The 21,008-nt window shown below is 40.5% G+C and overlaps 2 protein-coding genes across 14 annotated transcripts in view; one reads left to right on the top strand and one right to left on the bottom strand.

Annotated features, from left to right (window-relative positions):
• The window catches only part of fmn1 (formin 1), a 97,928-nt gene that overhangs the window by 22,120 nt on the left and 54,800 nt on the right, over positions 1-21,008 (bottom strand). For 6 of the 11 annotated variants that reach the window (XM_086018048.1, XM_086018037.1, XM_086018040.1 and 3 more), the window contains 2 exons: positions 13,643-13,765; positions 13,275-13,444 (listed from right to left, as the gene is read on the bottom strand). The gene's annotated coding sequence lies outside the window, so the exon portion shown is untranslated. Of the gene's footprint in view, positions 1-308; positions 476-563; positions 1,062-13,274; positions 13,445-13,642; positions 13,766-19,630; positions 19,677-21,008 lie in introns of those variants that run through there. The other 5 variants (XM_086018046.1, XM_086018045.1, XM_086018043.1 and 2 more) reach the window with 5 other exon arrangements.
• ryr3 (ryanodine receptor 3) overlaps positions 3,756-21,008 on the top strand; it is an 83,414-nt gene continuing 66,161 nt past the window's right edge. For 2 of the 3 annotated variants that reach the window (XM_086018035.1, XM_086018034.1), the window contains exons 1-3: positions 3,757-4,129; positions 15,558-15,677; positions 17,773-17,877. In XM_086018035.1, coding sequence (XP_085874161.1) covers positions 4,082-4,129; positions 15,558-15,677; positions 17,773-17,877 — 273 coding nt within the window. In that variant the 5' untranslated portion in view covers positions 3,757-4,081. Of the gene's footprint in view, positions 4,130-15,557; positions 15,678-17,772; positions 17,878-21,008 lie in introns of all 3 variants that reach the window. The other variant, XM_086018036.1, reaches the window with a different exon arrangement.

The raw sequence follows: 21,008 nt of genomic DNA, 5'->3' as shown, positions 1-21,008 counted from the left end.
GTACTGTGAAAAGACGAGTAAATTCGTCAATGGCAGTGAATGATTTAAGGTCCAAAGTTCACTAATACAGAACTAATTAAGCGGATCCAATGCAACTTTTCCAGACACAAAGGAACACGTATGCTACCAAGCTGTAAAAGTCAAGGGTAGAAAAGCACGCAATTTGCAATACTTACTTTTCTACAAGAGAGCACACCTTCAATTAACCCTCGCTTTGATCTCATTCAACTGCCTATTGTGTACAACACCTTAATCATACCGTGAACAATTAGCTACATGTTTCGCATTTATCAGGATAATACACATACCTGTATTTTGACTCCCATGCAGCAGCATCTAAGTTGCAAGTAACTGCCCGCTGCCAGAATAAAGAGCCTTTCGCCCTCAGCCACTGCTGTCTAGTGACATTTGGGTGTTTCCTATTGGCTCAACATATGGAACTTACTACTCCTAATCCCCTCAAGACTGACAAGCGCTGAGGGGAATATAAACAAACAGACGGCGACTTCAGTGAGGATTTATATAATCTGCTTGATTTAAAGTATAATTTAAAAGATATAAACCAGTAAGCGTGCAATTCCAGACTTTGTCACTGTTCTGCAATGCATAAAAATACATATATGGAAATGTTTAGTGATTATGTGGCCTTCGGGCAACCTATAAGTGAATTATTTTCACTATTTAGGTCAACAGTGCACCAGTACGAGCTCAGTGCGTGCACCAGCCTAATTGGACCCTCTCCCCAAGCTGTCTCTGATGGATTACACAAGTTAAAAGAAAATCAACAGCTGTTACTGTCACTGAAATCACCAACAATAACATGCACAGATAATCTGAATTTTCTAGAAGCCTATTACAACAATTACTAAATGGTACAGCTACATTTCTTGCAGAGGAAATAGAAATACCATGCCAAAAAGACAACATTGAGGCTACTACCATTGAACGTGGAAAAAAAAAATCAGAGTTAAATCCTCCAGGTTCAAACAAAAACTGTACCAGGAAGGGGATTATACTGTCCAAAAACAAGCTCGCGGTGTGAGAAGTAAATGACAATATCGGTTAGAACGTTTATGATTTCACATAGCATTGAACATAAAAACATCACAAAGCCTTGGAACTTTAAAAAAAAAGAAAAAACAACACACACATAGCTTGGCTTTGATAAGACATGAAAGGGACAGGACCCTACAGATGGAAAGATCTGAAAGTAGAAAGGACAGTTTCACCACTTTTAATTTCTTGGATTAAGACTCAGTAGTGTTAGTCCATTTCACTTGATCTGTCTCTATTGGATTCAAAGGTTATCAATTTTAAGATAACTCCTGATAATAGATGTGTGTGAAATATTCAAGAAAAGCTCATGGAGGTCAGTTGATAAACATTTCCTCCGTGGGCTTCTCCGCCTCACAATTTGAGACAGGCCAAGGCTAGGGTAGGGCGTCACTGGTGTCACATTCCTCTTAAAACTGTTTCATAAAAATGGTTTGAATGACTAAGATTCACAGTTTTTTTTTTTTCACAAGAACAACAACAATATTTATCAAGTTCAACATATCCCCCTGGCAAATGATATTGGAGACTATGTGTTTCTTTTTTGCCGGATCTGACCGCAGCGTTCGACCACCGTATTCTGTTGGCTCGTTAACAGCACCAGGTAGGCATTAGTGGAAGCACACTGGAGTGCTATGTGGATGATAGTCAGATCTCATTTATGTCCCACTGAGCAAAAAAAGACGCTTTCTCATTATGGACACTTTTGCGCTGGCTGGAGGAAATCATGGCACTGAATTCCTTGAATTTTAATGAAGGAAAACAGAAGCTGCCTGGCGTCTTCTAAAAGGCACTAATCTAGAACTTGGCGTTTAAGAAGAAATGGCAATCCATTCCTTCATTACATCTCAGACGGATTACTGCAACACACTTTATTTTGGAGTCAGCCAGTTCTCCATTAAGCATCTCCAGCTGGACCAAAATGCTGCAGCTCGCTTCCTAATCGGTGCTCGTAGGAGGGAGCACATATTCTTATAACGGCAGTGGGGCCCGGCCGTTCAACCACCCATTTGATGGGCTGAACCATTCGGGTACATCGCTCAGGCCAGGCAGCACATAACTCCCAATTCGCGACTCCCTTCACTTTGGCTTCCTGTACATTTTATAGTTCATTTTAAGATACTTTTATTTGGTCTCAAATCTTTAATTTGAAAACACAGACCATGACAAATCAAATAACTTCAAGACATAATTTTCTATATTTTCTGCTTGATTTAACTGGAAATACTCACATTAACATTACAATTCCACATGCATATACTATCACTAACCGGGATTGTTTATTATTAGCGTATTGATACAACCTATAGCTAACATGACCATTCATATACCTGTATGTAAAAAACTTTCTCAACATTGCTGCTCAGTGCAGTGGAGGATGTTTTACAAAAACAACACATCTGAGGGGTTTGTTTGAGCAAGCCCTATAAGCACAACGTGTAGGATAATGCAATTTTTTTTTCGAAAAGGTTGAAAACTATAGAAAGACATACTATATATTCTGTAATTCTCGATACAGTTAATGTGTTACTGATGCATCATATATTCATAACAATTTGGCTTCCCAACATTTTTTTCATAATAAATATGTTGTCTTATTCTGTCGGCAGCCTCCAGACCTTTTTTGGTTTGTATTCAGTGACTAATTTGAAATAAAGGGCATTATTGTGTGATTTGTGGTATACGTTGCATTTATGAAAATAAGCAATTTACTTGAGTTAAATAACTTAAAGGTGAAGCCAGAAATATTCTTTACAATATGTTCTATACACCCCCACTAGTCTAAACATGGCATTCTCATTAATACTGTGTTTGTGGGATATGAATTAAGCAGAAAAATCCATCCATTTTTATGCATGTCAGGGGGCGGCCATTTTGCCTCTTGCTGTCGACTGAAAATGACATCACAATGCCTAAGGGTGCAGGTAACCGTGGCTCACCTGGTTTCTGAGTTTGGTCAGGTGATGTTGGCAAGCTGGACTTTGCTGCTGAATTTGTATTCCACAAACGCTATATTTTTCACAGTACTGTGTTAAGACTAGAAGAGACACATAGAACACATTATTGAAAACATAAAATTGAACTGACTTCCCTTTAAAACATGTTTTCGTCCATCGTAGTGGGCGGCCATTTTGCTGAAAATGACATCACAGTTGCTCAGGGCTCAGATTAGGACCAATCATGGCTCAGCTTCAGAATAAAGATGAACTGTGATTAGTCGTTATTAATTATTCGTTATTGATAGTAATAAGCATGCCATGTTTAGACTAGTGGAGGAGCATAGAACATATATCAAAGATTTTTTTTTAGGTTGACTTCCTCTTTAATATCTTTACAACATATAACACTTGTGGTGTGCACATTTTACTTGATACTGCCAAGTGAATTTTACTTATAAAGTACTCCGAACCCAATCTCAGAATTCGCTTACAGGGAGTTTAGGAATCATTTCTACTAAATAACTAGTTCGATTTCGTCTCAGGGCACTAATAATTTGTGCATCCCAATTTCGTTGCACACTGTGGAATGACAATGAAGGTTCTAATTGTAATGTTTCTGTATTTTTATTTGGTCCTACATACTGTACATTTCCATATCTGACGTCTTTTCAACTTTTGCCTCCACTGCTGTGACACTGCACCATTAGAAAAATAAATAAATAAAAAGAAGTCAGGAGTGCTTCCCCCATTCAACAGGCAAAGGCGCATTTGTTTATATTTTGTTTTAACATCGACATTAACGCCAGATTAGAGAGCATTTTTGACCGTGGATACATCCTATAGCCCGATGCTGGTCCGCACTGCTGATGCTGCTTATAGGAAGAAGAAGAGGAGGAGGAGATGGAGTGAGGACGGAGAGAGGGCGTAAGCAAGGCGGGGGTCCTCGCGGGGGGTTTACGGGCAGGTCTTCCCTATATGGCTTTGGACGAGCTCCATGCTAATAACGGCTTGGGGAGCGCAGCGTCTCGTTTCTCGCCGACAGTCAGTGGTGGCTTCCATCGTGTGAGCAAACAGGCTCCTTCGCAGCCATGGCTGAGGGCGGAGAAGGGGAGGACGAGATCCAGTTCTTGAGAACTGTAAGTATTTGGAATTCCTTCCTATTTGGCGTAAATCCCCCCCCCCCCCCCCCCCCCCATCTGTCCCTCGGCTACAAATGGCCAATTAATTAGACTCGTTTCCTTTTTGAGCAGTTGGATGCTAGTTTTTGGTTGCGGGCTGCGCTTTAACAGGCATCATGGTCGTTTTGGGAAGTTTTAGTGTGCATTACACGCCGCTTTGCCCGTTCACTTGGGCTCTATGTGCCGAATGCTGATGAGGTACCGGTGTGCAGGTGCAACAAGGGCGACTTCACCCAACCTTTGGATGCTTTCAATACAATATCCCCTCCCCCCCACCCCCACCTCCTTTGTGAACGCTATTTCCGACTCCTGGGGTCTATTCCTCATTTGCGCCATGAAAATAGTTGAAACAAGTTGCGCACAGATTGCGCACTCCAGTCGAGACTAGTTTGGATGTTTGACGCAGATTGCTTACGGGGGTCCCAACTGTGGACAGGCATGTGCAGGAGTTATCTTTGTAAATGATATGCATGTCGGGAGTCTCCCCTCTTGCCACACGTAGCCTTGAGGTTGTCGTGTTGTTGCATGAAGTGTAAAAACTCATGCTGCATTCAGACACCAAATGGATGCTGGGAGTCTGATCTTCCCCCCCCGAGGCTCATGTGAGACGATATAATGTGTTGAACATAAATGCACTTAGGCAATTAACCTTTGAATTCAAAGTGGGTTGCCTGTAAAACTCAAATGGACTCTTAGTACCTATCATGTCAGAGCAGTTAATTGTGGTTGGATGTGTTTGTTTTCAAAAGCATGGCTTTTTGCATTGTTTCTCTCAGAAAACTACTGCAGTTATTTATTCAAATACAAATCAGTCTTTATGGTCTTCAGCTTTGGTCGAGTAGATGATACGTCACACAGATTTTCAATTCGCTCTGGGGGAAGGAATACTGTGGTTGCATAGTCATTGCTGGGTACTTGGAGGGAGTAATGTGAGGGAATTGCAACCTGTTTTCAATGTTACAGTAAACAGAAGAATCACCGACTTTGCTTTTGAGTTTTGATTCATATTTGGTAAACAGTAGGGGAACACAGTGCCATTTTTGGGCAAATGAAACAGCCCAAAACATCCACTTGACAGAAGCTGAGCTGCATTGTGTTTGTTTACAGACTAGTCATGTAGCTAGAGCGTGAGACAGTTACATTTTTTGTCCCGTACCTAATGTGTTGTATGAACAAACCCTGATAATCACCCCTTCATAATGCCGGTACCTAATTGCCCTTGCATCTTATCATTATCATTTGGACGGTGGAGAACTTTTGAAGTCAAGGAAAAATTGTGTGGTCAGCTGCGATAGGCTCATCTGCAACCCTAATGAGGAGAAGTGCTTTAGAAAGTAGATGGATGAATGAATGAAACCTCTGAGATCCAACGATGTCTGTTCTGAGACAGTGACCATCTTGTGAGATTTGTCTGCATTTTGAGACAGTTTTTCCTTTTGGAAATAATGCAAATTAAAAGAATGTGTTCCCGGTCAGACTGTTACCAAGAAACATTTTTAATGGTCATAAAAGTGTAAAACAGTAAAAAAAAAAAAAAAACACAGTTAATGTAATGCAAAACTATTTAAATGATTGTTGTAATATGATTTATGACTCAATGATTTATGTTCACACCGCACTTGGTTTTGGCAGCATTTTGTGAAGTTGTCATAGTAAACCCTTGAAAGAGCAAGTGTTTCGTAAGTTAACGTAAACTGAAGTAGATAAAATAACTGTCTTTCATATGAATTCAGGGTTCATTTGCCTTTATTTTAGCGTAAACCTCCCTATGAGTCAAAAGCGTACAATAAACCTGATCTTGTTTATTGTTTACTGTTCTATTGCACTGTATACATGCTAGCTGACTGCTACTATAATTATTGACATCTAGTGACATCTACAAATGTGTGAATGTGTTGTCACTCGATAAAACCCAGAAGTAAACATATGCGTGCGTGTTAATGCGGAGGCTTGACTTGCTAACTCTGGATGCCAGGAGAGGGACCCTTAGCAGCTCCTAACCCTGGCGATGCCGGCGATGTGCTGACCCGCTCGGCTTCTCCTGTCACAGTGGCAACTGAGTCATCTGATGACAACAGCAATGTGAGAGGGAGAGGCAACATGTGGGCTTGGAGGGGGGGGGGGGGGCTCCCCCTGAGCTGGGCTTGAGCTTTGTAATCAAGCATCAACCATGAGAGAAACATGCAGACAGAGCGTTTGGTTGAAATGAAGTACTTCAAGTCAGGTGGAATGCAGTACTTTAAGGATGGTAAGATTTTATAGAAGTCTTGAGATAAGTGGCTCCTTCTCACCTGTGGCCTTAGTGAGATTAAGCACTAGAAAATAGGTGATTGAATATTTGACTATTTGAGTTGTCGGACATTTTTGTCCATACAGTTCAGTTGTCACCAGCTGTTTCAGGAATTGATAGGCTTAGGTGGTGTTTTTTTTGCCACTATCCCAGTACTGCAAAGTGGAGGAAACTACCAGAGATGGGCATTCCGTCCCAGGGATGGAATGGAGGGGCGAGAATTCTTTTAAAAAGGATGTACTAAGCGAGGACGGAAGTGGGTTTTTGTCGGTCCCTCTATTCGTCCCTAACCGATACCACTGTTCTCTTCTGCGATACCACAGAGCCGCCTTTATTAACTGACTGCACAACACTTCATCTGCAGTAGCATTGCACAGACATAGTCTGCCCCCTAGTGGTTCAGCACATGTAATACCATGGATTATCCCATTTCACTGACTGACAGAAACACGCCCAGCCTGTCTTGGTGTGTAATCCGGGATAAAATATGTATTGCGCGTAGCTAACTAACTAACTTAACTAACCTTATCCCTTTGCATGTCCTTGAATGGGACATCTTTAGACCGTAAAAATATCTGTCAGCACCTATGTCCACTTAAACGACCTTGAAGTGGAAGTCTATCATTTCCTCTTAAAATAACCTTGCGTTATTTTGCAATAAATCTTTTATTGCGAAATAAAAACTGAAAATTGATTGCATTATAACGCAAACGTTTGGCAATAAAACGCAATAGTACCGCGTTATAAAGCAATCTCGTGATGTCCCTGGCGGGCTGCAGTCTAGTGGTTGGCAGCTAAATGCTATCTTGGTTAAACAGTTGTAAACAATTCAATCCACTCACGATACTCCCGGACGGTAAGTGGATGTGCACAGGAAATTAACCAGCTAAAGAGCTTTAAATAATGTTTATGAGTGACGGACGCTTTTTTTAAAAATATATTTTTGGGGGGGCGGCTGTGGGTGGGGGAGGATTGACGGAATGTGAAGACGGAAGCACTTAAAAAGGATGAGGACGGACGGGGTCGGAGGACGATTATTTTTTTGAATAAGGACAGAGGTATTAGGACGGAAGTTTACCCAGGTCGCGGACGGACGGCAAAAAAGTGTAAAGTGCCCATCTCTGGAAAACACCATCAGGGTGGTGAGAGAAGTATGAATATGGCCTCTGCCTGCTGTTGATGTTTAATGTCAGGGAAATTGGCAGCGATGAGAAATTGCAAAAGAGAGTGAAAGCAGAAAAATATTCCACCTCCGCAGGTGGGGAGACAGCCTCTGAGTTATAACTACACTATATGCAGCGTCACCACAATGTCTATAATCAAACGTATGCAACTATACACTCAAATGTGCTTGGGTGACCATTTTCATACCAAAGCATTAGTGTCCAGTTAATAATGATGTGTTGTTTTATTTGCTGTCGCTGACTGAAACAATAAGAAGATAGTATTGCCTCCATTGCTGGGCGGTAATACCTCCTTTTTACATCCAATTTAGACAACTCAAAACTTGCATAGAGATGTCCAATAGCATTTTTCATCCCTTTAAAGTACGCATGTCAAAGTCAAGGCCCGCGGGCCGGATGTGAAGTTTTTCTACGGCCCCTGAGGTGATATTGATTTATTATTAGAACCGGCCCGCAGACCGCAGCAAGCCGGCGTTGTGTAAGCAGATGTGATCGGGTTCTTCGCGCCGGCCGATGGCGTCACACTTTATAATATATTGTAGCATCTTCCGAGAATACATCGTCAGACGTAGTTTAATTATAACGTTTTTATTAGTCCAACCGGCTACTGTGGGCCGCAGCCGACACCAATGCAGTACGACAACCGTTCAGTCAAAAAAGTGCAACAGCTCTCCTCTTCGTCCTCCGCTCCTCTCGCTCGCATCCTCTCCCATTCATTGAGCCGCGCGATGCATTCATTATCCTCGGAAACAACACAACTCGGCAAAACATCAATTCGACCACAACAGATAACCCAATTTGTTACACTAGTTCTGTAATATATTTCTTTGAATCTGTGTTTGTCACCCCCTGGTTGTTGTGTTTGTTAAATAAAAAATAAAATAAAATAACGAACATTATCGCTACTTTTGCGAGGATCGTCCTTCGGTCGTCTACGTGCCGACTGAAGACGTCACGTCATTGTTTTGTGGCTTTCGGATTGTGGTGAAAAGTTATTCGGAGTAAAACACGTTTTATTAAGAAATACTTCACATTATGTACATTTCATACAATCTTGCAGGACGAGTGAACCACAAAATTGTTTCCAGTTTGGCAGGAGAGACGCAAACGTCCCCCTAATCTTGTTTCACTAGACAGGTAGCGGCTTCTTCTCGGGTCATAAGCGGAAGTGACGTATGAGCTGCTTCGCAAAACTAGCAGTAATGTACTTTATTTTCTTTTTTATTTAGTAACTCAGAACATACAAACACAACAGCCAGGGGGGTGACAAACAGAGGCAAAGAAATATATATAAATTTTTTCCTTTATTTTTTATTAACATTAACAAACCAAACAGTTGTTAATGCATACATAATACACAGAGAAAAGAAAAAAGAAGAGCTGGGGGGATTTTAAACAAAAATTCTAAATAAATAACATAAAGCAACAGACTTAATCGCTTTCATATTTTTAGAATCCAGAATAGAATTTATATACTGTCCGGTTTCTGTCTCGAAAAGACAGAATGAAGAGAGGTTTTGTGTGACTAAATTTGGATTTGTGGATAACGAATTTTAGGCAAAGAAATATATTACAGAAATATATCATGAAGCGTGACGTTGTCAGCAGGCGCGAAGGACCCGATCCAATCTGGACATTTTAAAAATTTCCAATGAACATTCGATCAGTCTGGCCCTCGGCTTGTAGCTAAATTTATTATTTGGCCCTCCGTCCATTAGACTTTGACACCCCTGCTTTAAAGAAACAAAATGGTCTGTAATATCTTTGTACATCCGTTAAAAGAAACGTTTACTTACATTATGGGCCAAGACATGCTCTGTGTCAGAAATATTTGATATGTGACTATTAAAAGTTGTGGATCACTGGAACATAATACTTTACATTTTATTGACCGGTTTTGATGTTAATAATCTTTTTAAAATCTCTAAATTGTATTAAATGAAAAGCTGAAGGTAGCTTTAAATGTTAGTTTAGCACTTTGCATTCCTGAGCAGAAAGACATAGCTGTCTGACTTTTTATTGATAGCCATTGAGCTGGCTCAATTTTGAAATGTGTCCTCCCTCTTGAAAATACAAAACGGCAGGACACACAGTATGTTAAGCACTGTATAAATATCAGAACTGCACACACATGGACCCAGCAGATGGTTTCAAGTGACATCGCATCCCAAAGTTATGAATACCGGTAATAATAATAGAAAATAAAAAAAGACCAAAATTACGTGCTTGGAGATGTTTGCATTCGTAGAGAGGGCTTGTTGGAAAGGGAAAGTTAGTAAGATTTCCTGTGAATACAAACAACTCCGGACTATGATAGTGACAGAATGTTCTCTTCAGTCATCTGTACTGAAGCATTGCGATCCCACTGCCATGCCTATCATTTACACATGCTAGTGGGTGGTGTGAATTTCATCGTGTGTGCTTTGGGAAGACCGATTAGCTAAATAACAAGTCTTTGATTTATTTTATTTTTTTTACACAGACTATGCAGAATTTCTGCAACGGTGGTTCCGCCACGAGGCTGATTATTAATTAACAAGTCCCCGGTATCTGTAAGAAATGTATGACAGCAGTGCCAACTCACACCTGCGTCCTATTTTGAGGCCAATTCCGGAGTGTTACCCTCGACGAGACACAGTCTTGGATCTGGTACAGAGACGCTGGTGCAACGTTCCCGCTGGGAAAATGGACTTATTGATCAAAACGCTTTTGACCTTTGCTGCACATCGGGCTCTGTGGTATTGCTTTTACATGAACGCTCGTCATTTCAGTGTCAGAGTTGCGTTATGAAACAGACACGATGCTCTAGAGGATCTGGAATTCACACAGCGATGATGAATCTGCGGTGCATTACATGTCAGGCAGGGTTTTATTTTTTTCAATTTTTTTTTTTTTTTTTACATCACAGCTGATGCGTTTTGGCTTTGCTGCATCGAAGTGAGGAGTTATACAAAAAGTAGCTTTGTGCTAAACATGGTGGGATTTCAAAGCCGCAAGGTCACTTTTCATTCGGAAATGATTATGTAAACTAGGGCTGCTCGATTATGAAAAAAAAAATATCAATCACGATTACTTTGGTAATATTTCAAATCACGATTATTTATTTCTTGATACAAAACAAGAAATTTTTAAAAAATAAAAAAATATAATTTAAATAATAAAATAATCATAAATAATTTTAAAAAAATAAAATTTTCGGGGAAACACTATAATTATGTAAGTTCGAAACAACATTTATAAAATGTGTTATTATAGAATAAGAAAAGGTGCAAATGTATAAATTCAAGAATGATTTCCTTGTGTGTAAACAGTGTGTTGGATATAAATGCATATTAATAATCATTTTTTGCGATTATGCCAATTTTGTAATCGTGGAGTGTTATAATCGTAATTGTAATTGCATTTCGATTAATTGCACAGCCCTAATGTAGACTGTTGTTTTCCACAGTTTCCTTTGAGATGATTTGACAGACTATTGCAAACATTTCGTCGAGTTTTGGTGACCAGCAAGCTGTCAGATTTGCTTGAAACAACCTTTTCTATTTTTTGCGTGCGTCCGTCTGGAAGAGCTGCCGTCATCTCGAAGGAGATGTTTTGCTGCTCGGTAGAGCCCAAAATTCTCCCGTTGCAGAAGGGGAGGCCAACGATGTCATCGATTGAGTGAGACGTATTTCAAGAACGCTACGTACTAATTTGACCCTGAAAATGAGAGCTTCGTAATCATTTTGATCATACGGTAGCTTGCGCTAAAGATCAGAGGACCACTTTAATCTTCAGTGCTACCTCGATGTAAGATTTGATTTCGTCCCGCGACCAATCTTGAAACTCAACTGCTTGCATAGCAAATACATTTTCTCCATTGCAATAAATGAACAGCCCAAAAAAGCACTTAAGTTTTTAATAAAGACAAATAGTGCTGTATGAACAGAAATAATATGGTTTTGGTCTAGTCAATAAGAGTGGCCGGTCGTTTCTGATGCACGTGAACGTGAGTTGTTGCCTACAGCAGCTTTCTGCGAGTGTTCTTATTTTGTGTGTTGGGGTGTTTTTGCCTATTCACTAAAAGGCTTGAAGTGGATTGGGGATGGTGGCTGCTGCCCTCGTTAGACGTCAGAGTACCTTACTTGCTCTTAGGGCCGGGATGATACGCTTTTGTCCCAATCCGATATGGATCCTGATACTTCCGATACGAATTGCGATACTTAAAACTGATAAAAGTATATATTTAAAAAAATTGAGGCATGTGTTTCCAAAGTTTTTATCTTAAGTGCCATTTGACATTTCCTCAAGGACCTCAAATGTTCCAAAAGTATGTTATAGAACGTGCAAAACATAACATAAGTTATCGAAAGTATCGACATAAAAAGTATCACGATACGATCCTTGCTCTATTTTTTTTTTTTTCACTTCACTCGAGCAACAATATATCTGAAGCTTGCTCAAAAGTTACATTTTGGCTCGCAACGCAAAGCAAAAAAAAAAAAAAAGGTCGTATTTCCAAAACATCACAAGTCCAGGCTACTAAGTCTCTGTACTACTGCACATTTTACAAAATTGACTTCTGACTGATATTTTATAAGAATTGTGAAGATTGATTTACTTTTAAGACACTGTGATGAATACAAATCAAAGCATGAATTTCTCAGTGGACAAGGAGAACATCACTGCCTATTAAATTACTACATGTGTTTGCTTTAAATGTCCATTAAACTAATCCTGTTCCACATCTGATTTATGCACTTGTCTTGTCCGTACAGCGCGTGTGCCAGTTTCCTCTCTCACACATTCGACACGTTTACAGACAACAGAAAGGTTTCACTTCCATCCCAGTTGCGCTCGGGAATCTCACGCTCAGTGCATCTCTGAAATAGCCGTCATAAAGCCATATGTATGCAAACGAAGGCTGGAAATGTCCAATTTGTTACAGGAACAGCATATAAATCTCTGCAATAGCCGTCATGCGGAGCTGCACAGAAGAATACTTGGGGGCAAAACTTGATTGACTGGCGAAGCTTATTTCTTTTTTTTTTTTTTAATTTTTTTTTTTAAATCTGGAGCAGAGATGCTCCACGCGCATTATTGATTTTGACCCAGGAGGCAGTGATAACTATCACACTTTTTCCCGGGAGGGAGTTTATGAAGTCGGATCCACAAAAAGACAAGGAGAGATTGTATACTTGCGGCATTCGTTTTTGACCAAATATCTTTGGAAAAACTAACCGGATTTAGCCAGAGTGGACTTTGACATATTCACATTTCCTTCTCCCGTTTCATGCTGTGTAAACGATATATCATAAAGAATTGGAGGTTGAGATATGAACAAACTGTGTTGTTAGCGCAATGTTGACATTAAATACCAGCAACATATTCTCTAATCAGGTTGTAGTTGTCACCCATCTCTTTTTTGTTTTGTTTTGTTTGCTCTGCATCTCATTAGCATGTCATCATTAAATAATTAACCCGCACTTTGCTTGACAGTTATGGGAAACACACCTGGCTGTTAGCTCACTCTGATTGCTTCCCTACAGCCATTAGTCATTGTTGACCAAAGTTCTCCTGTTCGTCCCGAGTGAGCATGCGCAAAGCACGCCGGCGGAAATAGCCGCGCTGACAAATCGTACGGAATCACCTTTTCTCAAGTTCACATGGGCAGCAGCGGCGGCGGCTCAGTCCTGGAAGTTTATGGCACTCGCGCAGGGGCTCGGCGGTTCTCGGGTTTCGGTTTTGGTGGATCCGTCGGCGCGGCACATGCTCCCACACAAACGGGCACCTGTCGCTGTCCGTTAGGGCACGTGGTGGCTGATTGTGCGGTGAAGAAAAATGGAGGTCAGATTGAAAAAGAAGTCTTGAAAAGTTCAAATATGCAACAGCAGTTGTACCAAAGTTGACAGTTGGATTTGAGTGTTGCTGCAGGGGTTGAGCTGGTGGATGACGAGGGGTCAAGTTCCCGCTCTCCACTTGGCAGCTTGATCGCGCTGCCATCTGACCCTTACTCACCTCTAGGACCCTAAACATAGTCCTGATGCTGTTCTCTAGTGGTCTAGCAGATGGTCACGTTGCTGCTGCAAGGATCACTTTGCTTGGGATTCACCACATTCTCTGGACAAGCTCAAGTTAGGCCTAAGGAAGAGGGACAGTAAGATTTGTGAGGAATGATGAACAATACAGTTTTTTTTTTTTTTGGGCAGCCAAGTAACAAAAAACTGCTTTGAGTATTGCAGCCAGTGGTCCTTTCAAAATGATTTAAACATTTGTAACAAACGTACCATGTTAAGTTTAGAATTGGTCACTCGAATGGTTAAACGCTGAAGAAATAAGACTCGTCTTACTCCACTGGGCGCATTGCATTATGAAGACCAAACCAAGCAAGTGGAAATCGATCAAATCGGTTCAAAAGGATTAAAAATCGATGAATCGACGATGTTTTTCCATTCCATATGAATGTGTAGATCAAATTATGCGCTTCCACCAAACATCATTGAGTTTGTGGATGGCTGCAGCGCCACACTAGCGCACAGAGACAAGCATGGTAGTGATTTAAAAAAAAAAAAAATCGAATCGAATATGTCTAACTGAAAATCGAATCAAATCTGGGCTTGAGTGAATCGTTACTTCTCTACCAAGCACCATTTGACAGCTTTTGCAATCTATAGCAGTGTAATGAGTCATATTTGATCACCTTTAAATTCTACATGGTCACTTGAGAAAGTAGTGTAGTGTGAAGCTTCACAGATGGTCAGTTTTAATCAATCCGAGCAGTGCTTACCATCAACAGTCGAGTTTGGCCTATTTTTATTTATACTGACAAATCTGTTATCTGATTGGATGCCAGTTTTCCTCACTCCTTGTTACCGTAGCAATTGGTACATCCTTTTGTTATTTACAAAGATTTAATCCTAAAAGTACTCTGGACATAAAGCTATTTAATATTTCACATCAATTTTTTCCCAGAAAAAGTTACCCAATCAATAAAATTCATGAATTCATTCATTCATTCGTTCATCTGATTCACTAACTAAAAATTTGGCCCAGCTGTTAAAATGTTCAATTCGTCCCATTAAAAACTTTGTTGGTCTCATTTTCAGAACAGTAAAGAAAAATAATTAAACTCACAGCGCTTGTGGGAGTAATTTTAAATTCATTCAATGCCAGCGCGGTTAAAACGAATTTTGACATCTATAGCCGTCAATGGCAGTAAATGGCAAAATATCTTGAGTAACTTTAAATCAAAGTCACAAGCACTCGTACAAACTATCTGAACTGTCCACAGTAATGAACGTTACGGATGAAGGATTGCAATGTTATCAAATCATATAAGTCATTTTGTGCTTTTTTTTTAGCTACATGGATGGGAATCATTTCGAATGCAAAAAAACAAAACAACAATACTTTTGCCATCACCCATCTTATTTATAGACATCTGATTTCAAACCATCTGATGGGGGCTGTGCAGCCTGTATTTAAATCTACTGCATTTTCATTACTTGTGTAGAAGTGGGAGCCAGTACCATGGCAACCAACCGCTTCCAACACACACGCACACACTGGCAAACGCACGCACATGTACACCCAGATCAATATGTGTGTGCCTTTGTTGTCAAATAATACAGAGCCACCCTGACAGATACAGATGTTTAGTCACATGTGGTTGTGGAAATATGTTTGCGCAACCACATGCAGATGTTTTGATTTGTCATTTCAACCTGAGCGGAGAGCAAAGTCGATTTTTTTTGTGCGTGTAGATCACAGTTTTGTTGGGGGCAGATTGACATGCTGTGTTTGTATATTGAGATGTGTAAATGGTCTTTCTATTTTCCGTTTTGACAAATTTGTCATGCGTTTGGTCCAAAAAAGTGCACCTACTTCTGCATTTAAAAAAAAAAAAAAAAAAAAAATTCTATTCTCTTGGCAGGATGACGAGGTGGTTCTTCAGAGTGTGGCCACCATTCAAAAAGAGCATCGCAAGTTTTGCCTGGCCGCTGAGGGACTTGGGAACCGCTTATGTTACCTGGAACCGACCTCCGAAGCTAAGGTGAGGAATGCAGCAGGCGTCTTTCCCAAATCCTTCCACCGTTCAGACCGGACAGTCAACAAAAGTGGAAACAAAAGCGTCATATTTGATCGTCCGATTGCTTGTCGAAGAAGGATTACGTAAATGATTCGACTCACTTTGGTGAATACTCATGCATACCCGCTCATATGATCACACAAATACAATCCGCAATCTATCAATGCTTTTCGTTGGCTCCGCCCCCCCCCCCCCCACTAGCCCAAGAAGCTGCATTACTACCAAAAGACACTGAAAAGTTTCTGTCATTATCACGGACGAGCTTTATGGCGTATTTGTAGCTCTTTACTTAAAGCGGATCTCCCGCCGGGAGGTTTCAAGTTAAAACAGATGCCCGCGACTGCGGCGGGTCAGGTTCAGTACTCGGATATGGCGCCTTGGGCTTGGCTCAAACACAAGCGGCAGTGTTTCACGGGGGGGGGGGCAGCCGTGGATCATGTGCTTGTTGGTCTACTTGCCGCAACAATCCACAAAACTCAACCGCTGAGCAAGTTCATCATTTTAATTGAGCGTGTTTTGCCCTCAAGGAAAGATGACAAAACCGAAAACAATGTTGTTCTGTTGGCCTTATACCGCTTCAGATGGATTACGCAACGCAAATCCCATTTTCGGGAGCACTGGAGCGGAAGGCAGGTTTGGCTGGCTGGCAGTCGGAGTTCCTAAATTCAGTTTGAGGACATGAGGGCACGCTTGAGTTCACCTACCTGGAGCCGTTGTGGAATGAGAGGGCAACACCTGCAGAGCTCCAGGCCGTCTGTCACAAACGGCCCGCCCCCCTCACCTTGGTACATGAGGACAATGCTAATTATTTTTAGAGGTCCGACGATTAATCGACAACCAATCGATGATCAAATTCGTTGATAATTTGAGAGCCAATTAACCGTTTAGGGATCTTGTTTAACTTAAAATTCTCCAATTGCTCAGAATTTCAGCCTCTCAGCAGTAAATACGCGCAGATTTCTGTAGTCGTCCATGAAAGCAGATTGATGATCTTTGTTTACATTTGTGAACATCTTTTTTTACTTTGGCAAAACAACAATCAACATTTTTGCCGACATGTTACGGACCAAACGAGTTTGAGATGATGTCCGGTTTTTGAATAAAGGGATGGATGCCAGACCGCTGCGTGATTCGGTTATTTGTCATGATTTGATCCGCTTCGATCATGATGAGGTACATCGCGGTTCATTTGAATGAATCACTTCACCCTTTCTCAAGCTTTATTTCATTGAGTTTCATCCTTGCTGAACACGAACAAACGAGATATTTCAAAAAAGGTCGCCCCGAGCACTTTGCTGCTGCTCCCAGGCGGCAGAGAGATTTTGCGCCGTGTCCGCCAGACCGCTCACCACGTCATGATAATTGGAAAGGAAGATCAAGCCTGCACCAGGTTGTTGCGAAATATCTGTGTTAGAAGATCCTTGTCATGTTGGGACACAATGGCAAGTTTTTACAGTAAGGAAGTCAAAGTCTTTTAACAATATCGAAATGGATTTTGCCCACACAGTAACAGATTCTTTCCAACAAATAGCCACGGCCACAACCGCAATAAGATCTTTTGTGGGAATACATTGCAGCGAATACGATTCATGAGGTTGAGCGAATCGGGTTTATCGGTGTATTTAACCGAGCTCTTCATAATCCTCAGCACCTTGCTGGCAACACACCAGGATGCCCATCACTTTATATATGAAGGCCATTCCTTGCTCTGCAGTTCTATTAATTACACTCGGGCCCTCGATCCCGTTTCACTTACTTTGGTAAATGATTTGGCCGCCGGTGCACGTTTGTGCTCATTTAATTCAGTTCAGCGTGATAGATGAAGACGAGGATTGGAAAAAGTACGCTTCTCCTTCAAGCGCATTCTTCAAACTTTCAGCGTGCCAATAAGTGTCCTGTGTCTCAAAGTTCTCAAAAAGTTTTGTTCTGTTTTTTTTTTTTTTTTTTTTCGTCAGAGAATCGTGTCTACAGAATGCCTCTTCGGCTAATGTCGTTTTCCCTTTGTCTCCTCTGTACCATCATCTCCCTCCTACTCCCCTTCCTTGTCACCATGCTGCAGTATGTTCCTCCGGATTTGTGCATTTGTAACTTTGTACTGGAGCAGTCGCTGTCAGTGCGAGCCCTGCAGGAGATGCTGGCGAACACGGGACAGAGCAGCGAAGGGGTGAGTAATACAATGAATCCAAATTCAGTTACAATGACGGTTATTACACTCCACGATGATGAAATTGGCATCGTCGTAAAAAAAACGATTATTAATGTGCATTTATACCCAAGATACTGTTTACACAAGGAAATCATACTTGAAATGTATACATTGTGCACTTTTTTATTATATAATAACCAATTTGATCATTTTTGTTTGGTACAAAAGGAGCCTACATAGTATTTCAAAAAATGGTCTTTATATTTTAAACGATTAAACGATTTAAAAAAAAAAAAAGAAATCAATGATCGTTTGAATAATCATGATTTCAATTATTACCAAAATAACCTTGATTCATGTTTTTTTTTTTTTTTTTCATAATCGAGCAGCTCTAGTCTCATGAACACAAACATCCAGAAAAGCCCAATGCGTGGCTACTTGGCGTGCAAAAAAATTCTGAATTTTGACATTGAAAAGTGAGTGATGAAAGATAGAAATCACACGAATGCTAAATCGCACAACATATACCCGTTCTCCACTTATTAGTCGCCGAGTGTGCTTTAATACCTCGGAGTGTAGCTGAATTCCAAGAATTGCTGTCACTTTTCATTTTCCAGAGTGTGTTCCCATATATTGCAAAGAGATATCAAAAGTCACTGATAATGAAAGGCCATTTTGGTTCGGAGGAGCAGTGGAAATGATTAGTGAGCGCTCTGCAGCATCCGTTATCGCAGCTCTGAATTTATACAAAGCAGGGTTGGCTCTTTTTTTTTGTTGGCTCCTGTCCAGCTCACTTGGCATGTTTATTAAGTCATCTATTGAGAAGGCAAGATACATGGAAGCGAGACGGGATTCCTATTAACGGGAAAGTCGTTCGTCTGGTGGGCTTCTTTGGTTCGTAAAGCCGTCTCATTCTCACATCCAGTCGTGCTTGGAAACTCTAATAGCAACATTTTGAATGCCATCTGAATGCATATTAGAGGTCTGTGACTGTTATTGACTTTGTCATGTAAACCAATAGCTGTGTCAAGAATTCTACGTTTACGACTAGGGATGTAACAATGAATCCAAAATCGATTTAAACTGCTTAAAATATGCATCGATGTAAAAAATAAGTTGAAATTTTGATCGCCAAAGGTTATTTATTTTCATGTTTAGTTCTGGCACTAACAAAACACTGATAAGTCAAACATGTTGTCAAACACTCAAAATTATAAGTCAATTTTCACATTTTTGGAGTATTTTTACAAAAAAATGGCTGTTTATGACAAGGACAAAATCCAGATGTTAAAAACAAAACATTTTGGCTTTAAAATGAGTCATTCATTTTGTTGAAAAAACATTTTAAAAAATCGAATCGAAATCGGGAACTGAAAATCGAGGGTATCGAATCAGGGCTTGAGTTACGTTACGTCTCTATTTACGACTATACTAATGTTGAGTTCTGATCTCAAATACCGGCTATTTACAAGTAACAATTTGCATACTGTGCTTTTTTAGTTTGCAGTGGTGCAGGACAATATGCATGCTGTCCCTAATATTTTGACGATACAGTGCAGTTCTGCACCCCAGTAAATCACAACCCCTAAAATAGAATATAAACTCTGAGTACAACGAAGAACGGAATTGTTGAGATATTGCGAGAATCTCTTTCACCATTTCAGTTGTCTGGATTTCGTCTTTCAGAAAGAACATAATAAAGGCATCAAAGTGTTCAAAAAAAGCTGAAATATAATTGAAGCAAGTAAAACTTCATCAATATTGTACTCACCCAACACCGATGCGTCTTCACCACATTCCATTCCCGTTCAATCGAATTCATCGCACATTTCCTTTTTTGTCGACACTGCGGCAGCATCAATCTCCCCTTCCACAAACAGCAAAGTAACAGTCTGATCACAATTCGTACAACCTCAGCGCCGTTCGAATTTGGAGGTTCCGACACTACCCTTAGGGATGCGGTTACATGGGTGCGGCAAATTTGGAGGAAGAAAATCTCAAAACTGCTGTCTCGGTTTAGTGGCCTCAAGTGAACCGCCGCGCACAACATCCCTTTTTGTCTTATTTTTGTCGATTATCGTTATTGGCCTGGCTAGCCGGAGACCTGCCTCGATGCTGGCAGCTCGTCTTTTGGCAGCAGAAAGGCGATGTTGGCTGCGGTACAAACTCGGCTAGTGAGGCTAATAAATCCCATCTCTTACTCCTTTCCACAATTATGCTCCATTTGTCTTTGTTGCTCATGTTTGATTGCCGCACTCACTCACAGCGCTTTTGTTTGTATGTTACTAGAGTGGCCACCATGACAAATGGGAAGGTCCTTCAGTTTGTTTTTCCCCCGTCCGTGCGCATGTACTGAAGCGAAAGGAAGTGGAGCCTATTTCTGACAGGCACCTATTTTATTTCGTGGGATACTTGACAGCAGCATTATGGAATTGTCTTGGCGTATTTAGCGAAAAACTAAAGCACATTTGGTTTGTGTGGGGACTCTCCCCGAGTTGTAAATCGAGGCAAAGCGTAGCTTTCAGTTTTGTGCTTTCAGCCAGTCAGTCCAGAGACAATTAATTAGCTCGTCATAGATGTCTTGGAACTGTGACTGATAGCTTGAGGCAGAGATCCACCGAGGCTGCTTCATACATTCGAAGTTTTGAGGTTGACTTAATGTGCAGTAACTTTGTAATTCATTAAGTAGATAACGCGGTAGGAGTGGGGCCTCCATTATTCAACTTTAGTTTCAACTTTGAAACAATTTGTGGTTCTCGGTGTTGTTGTTTTTACTCGTGTCAGTCTCGTCACACTTTAAACTAGAGATAGACCGATATGTTTTTTTCAGGGCCGATACCGGTACCGATTATTAGTAGTCAAGAAGGCCGATAACTGATATTTGGAGCCAATATTTATTTTCAGAAAAAAAGAAAATATTGGCATGAAAAAAAAAAAAAATTAAACAAACAAAAACTCTTAACTTTGTTGAAACATATTTAAGCATATGTTTATTGAACAATTTTTCAGAATTGCATAATGTTGATTTTTGTTGTTGTACATTTTTTGACAATATACATCTTTGTTATCAAATTCTAACTAAAAGTTCAGCACCCAGGGTCGTCAGCATGTGTTAAAAAGTCAAATGAAAACTTAAAAAATAGTATCTT

This window comes from Filicampus tigris, chromosome 20 (assembly GCF_054856515.1).
Source record: "Filicampus tigris isolate MCC_2025a chromosome 20, RoL_Ftig_1.0, whole genome shotgun sequence".
Taxonomy (NCBI): Eukaryota; Metazoa; Chordata; class Actinopteri; order Syngnathiformes; family Syngnathidae; genus Filicampus; species Filicampus tigris.
This window is presented reverse-complemented; position numbering and strand designations above follow the sequence as displayed.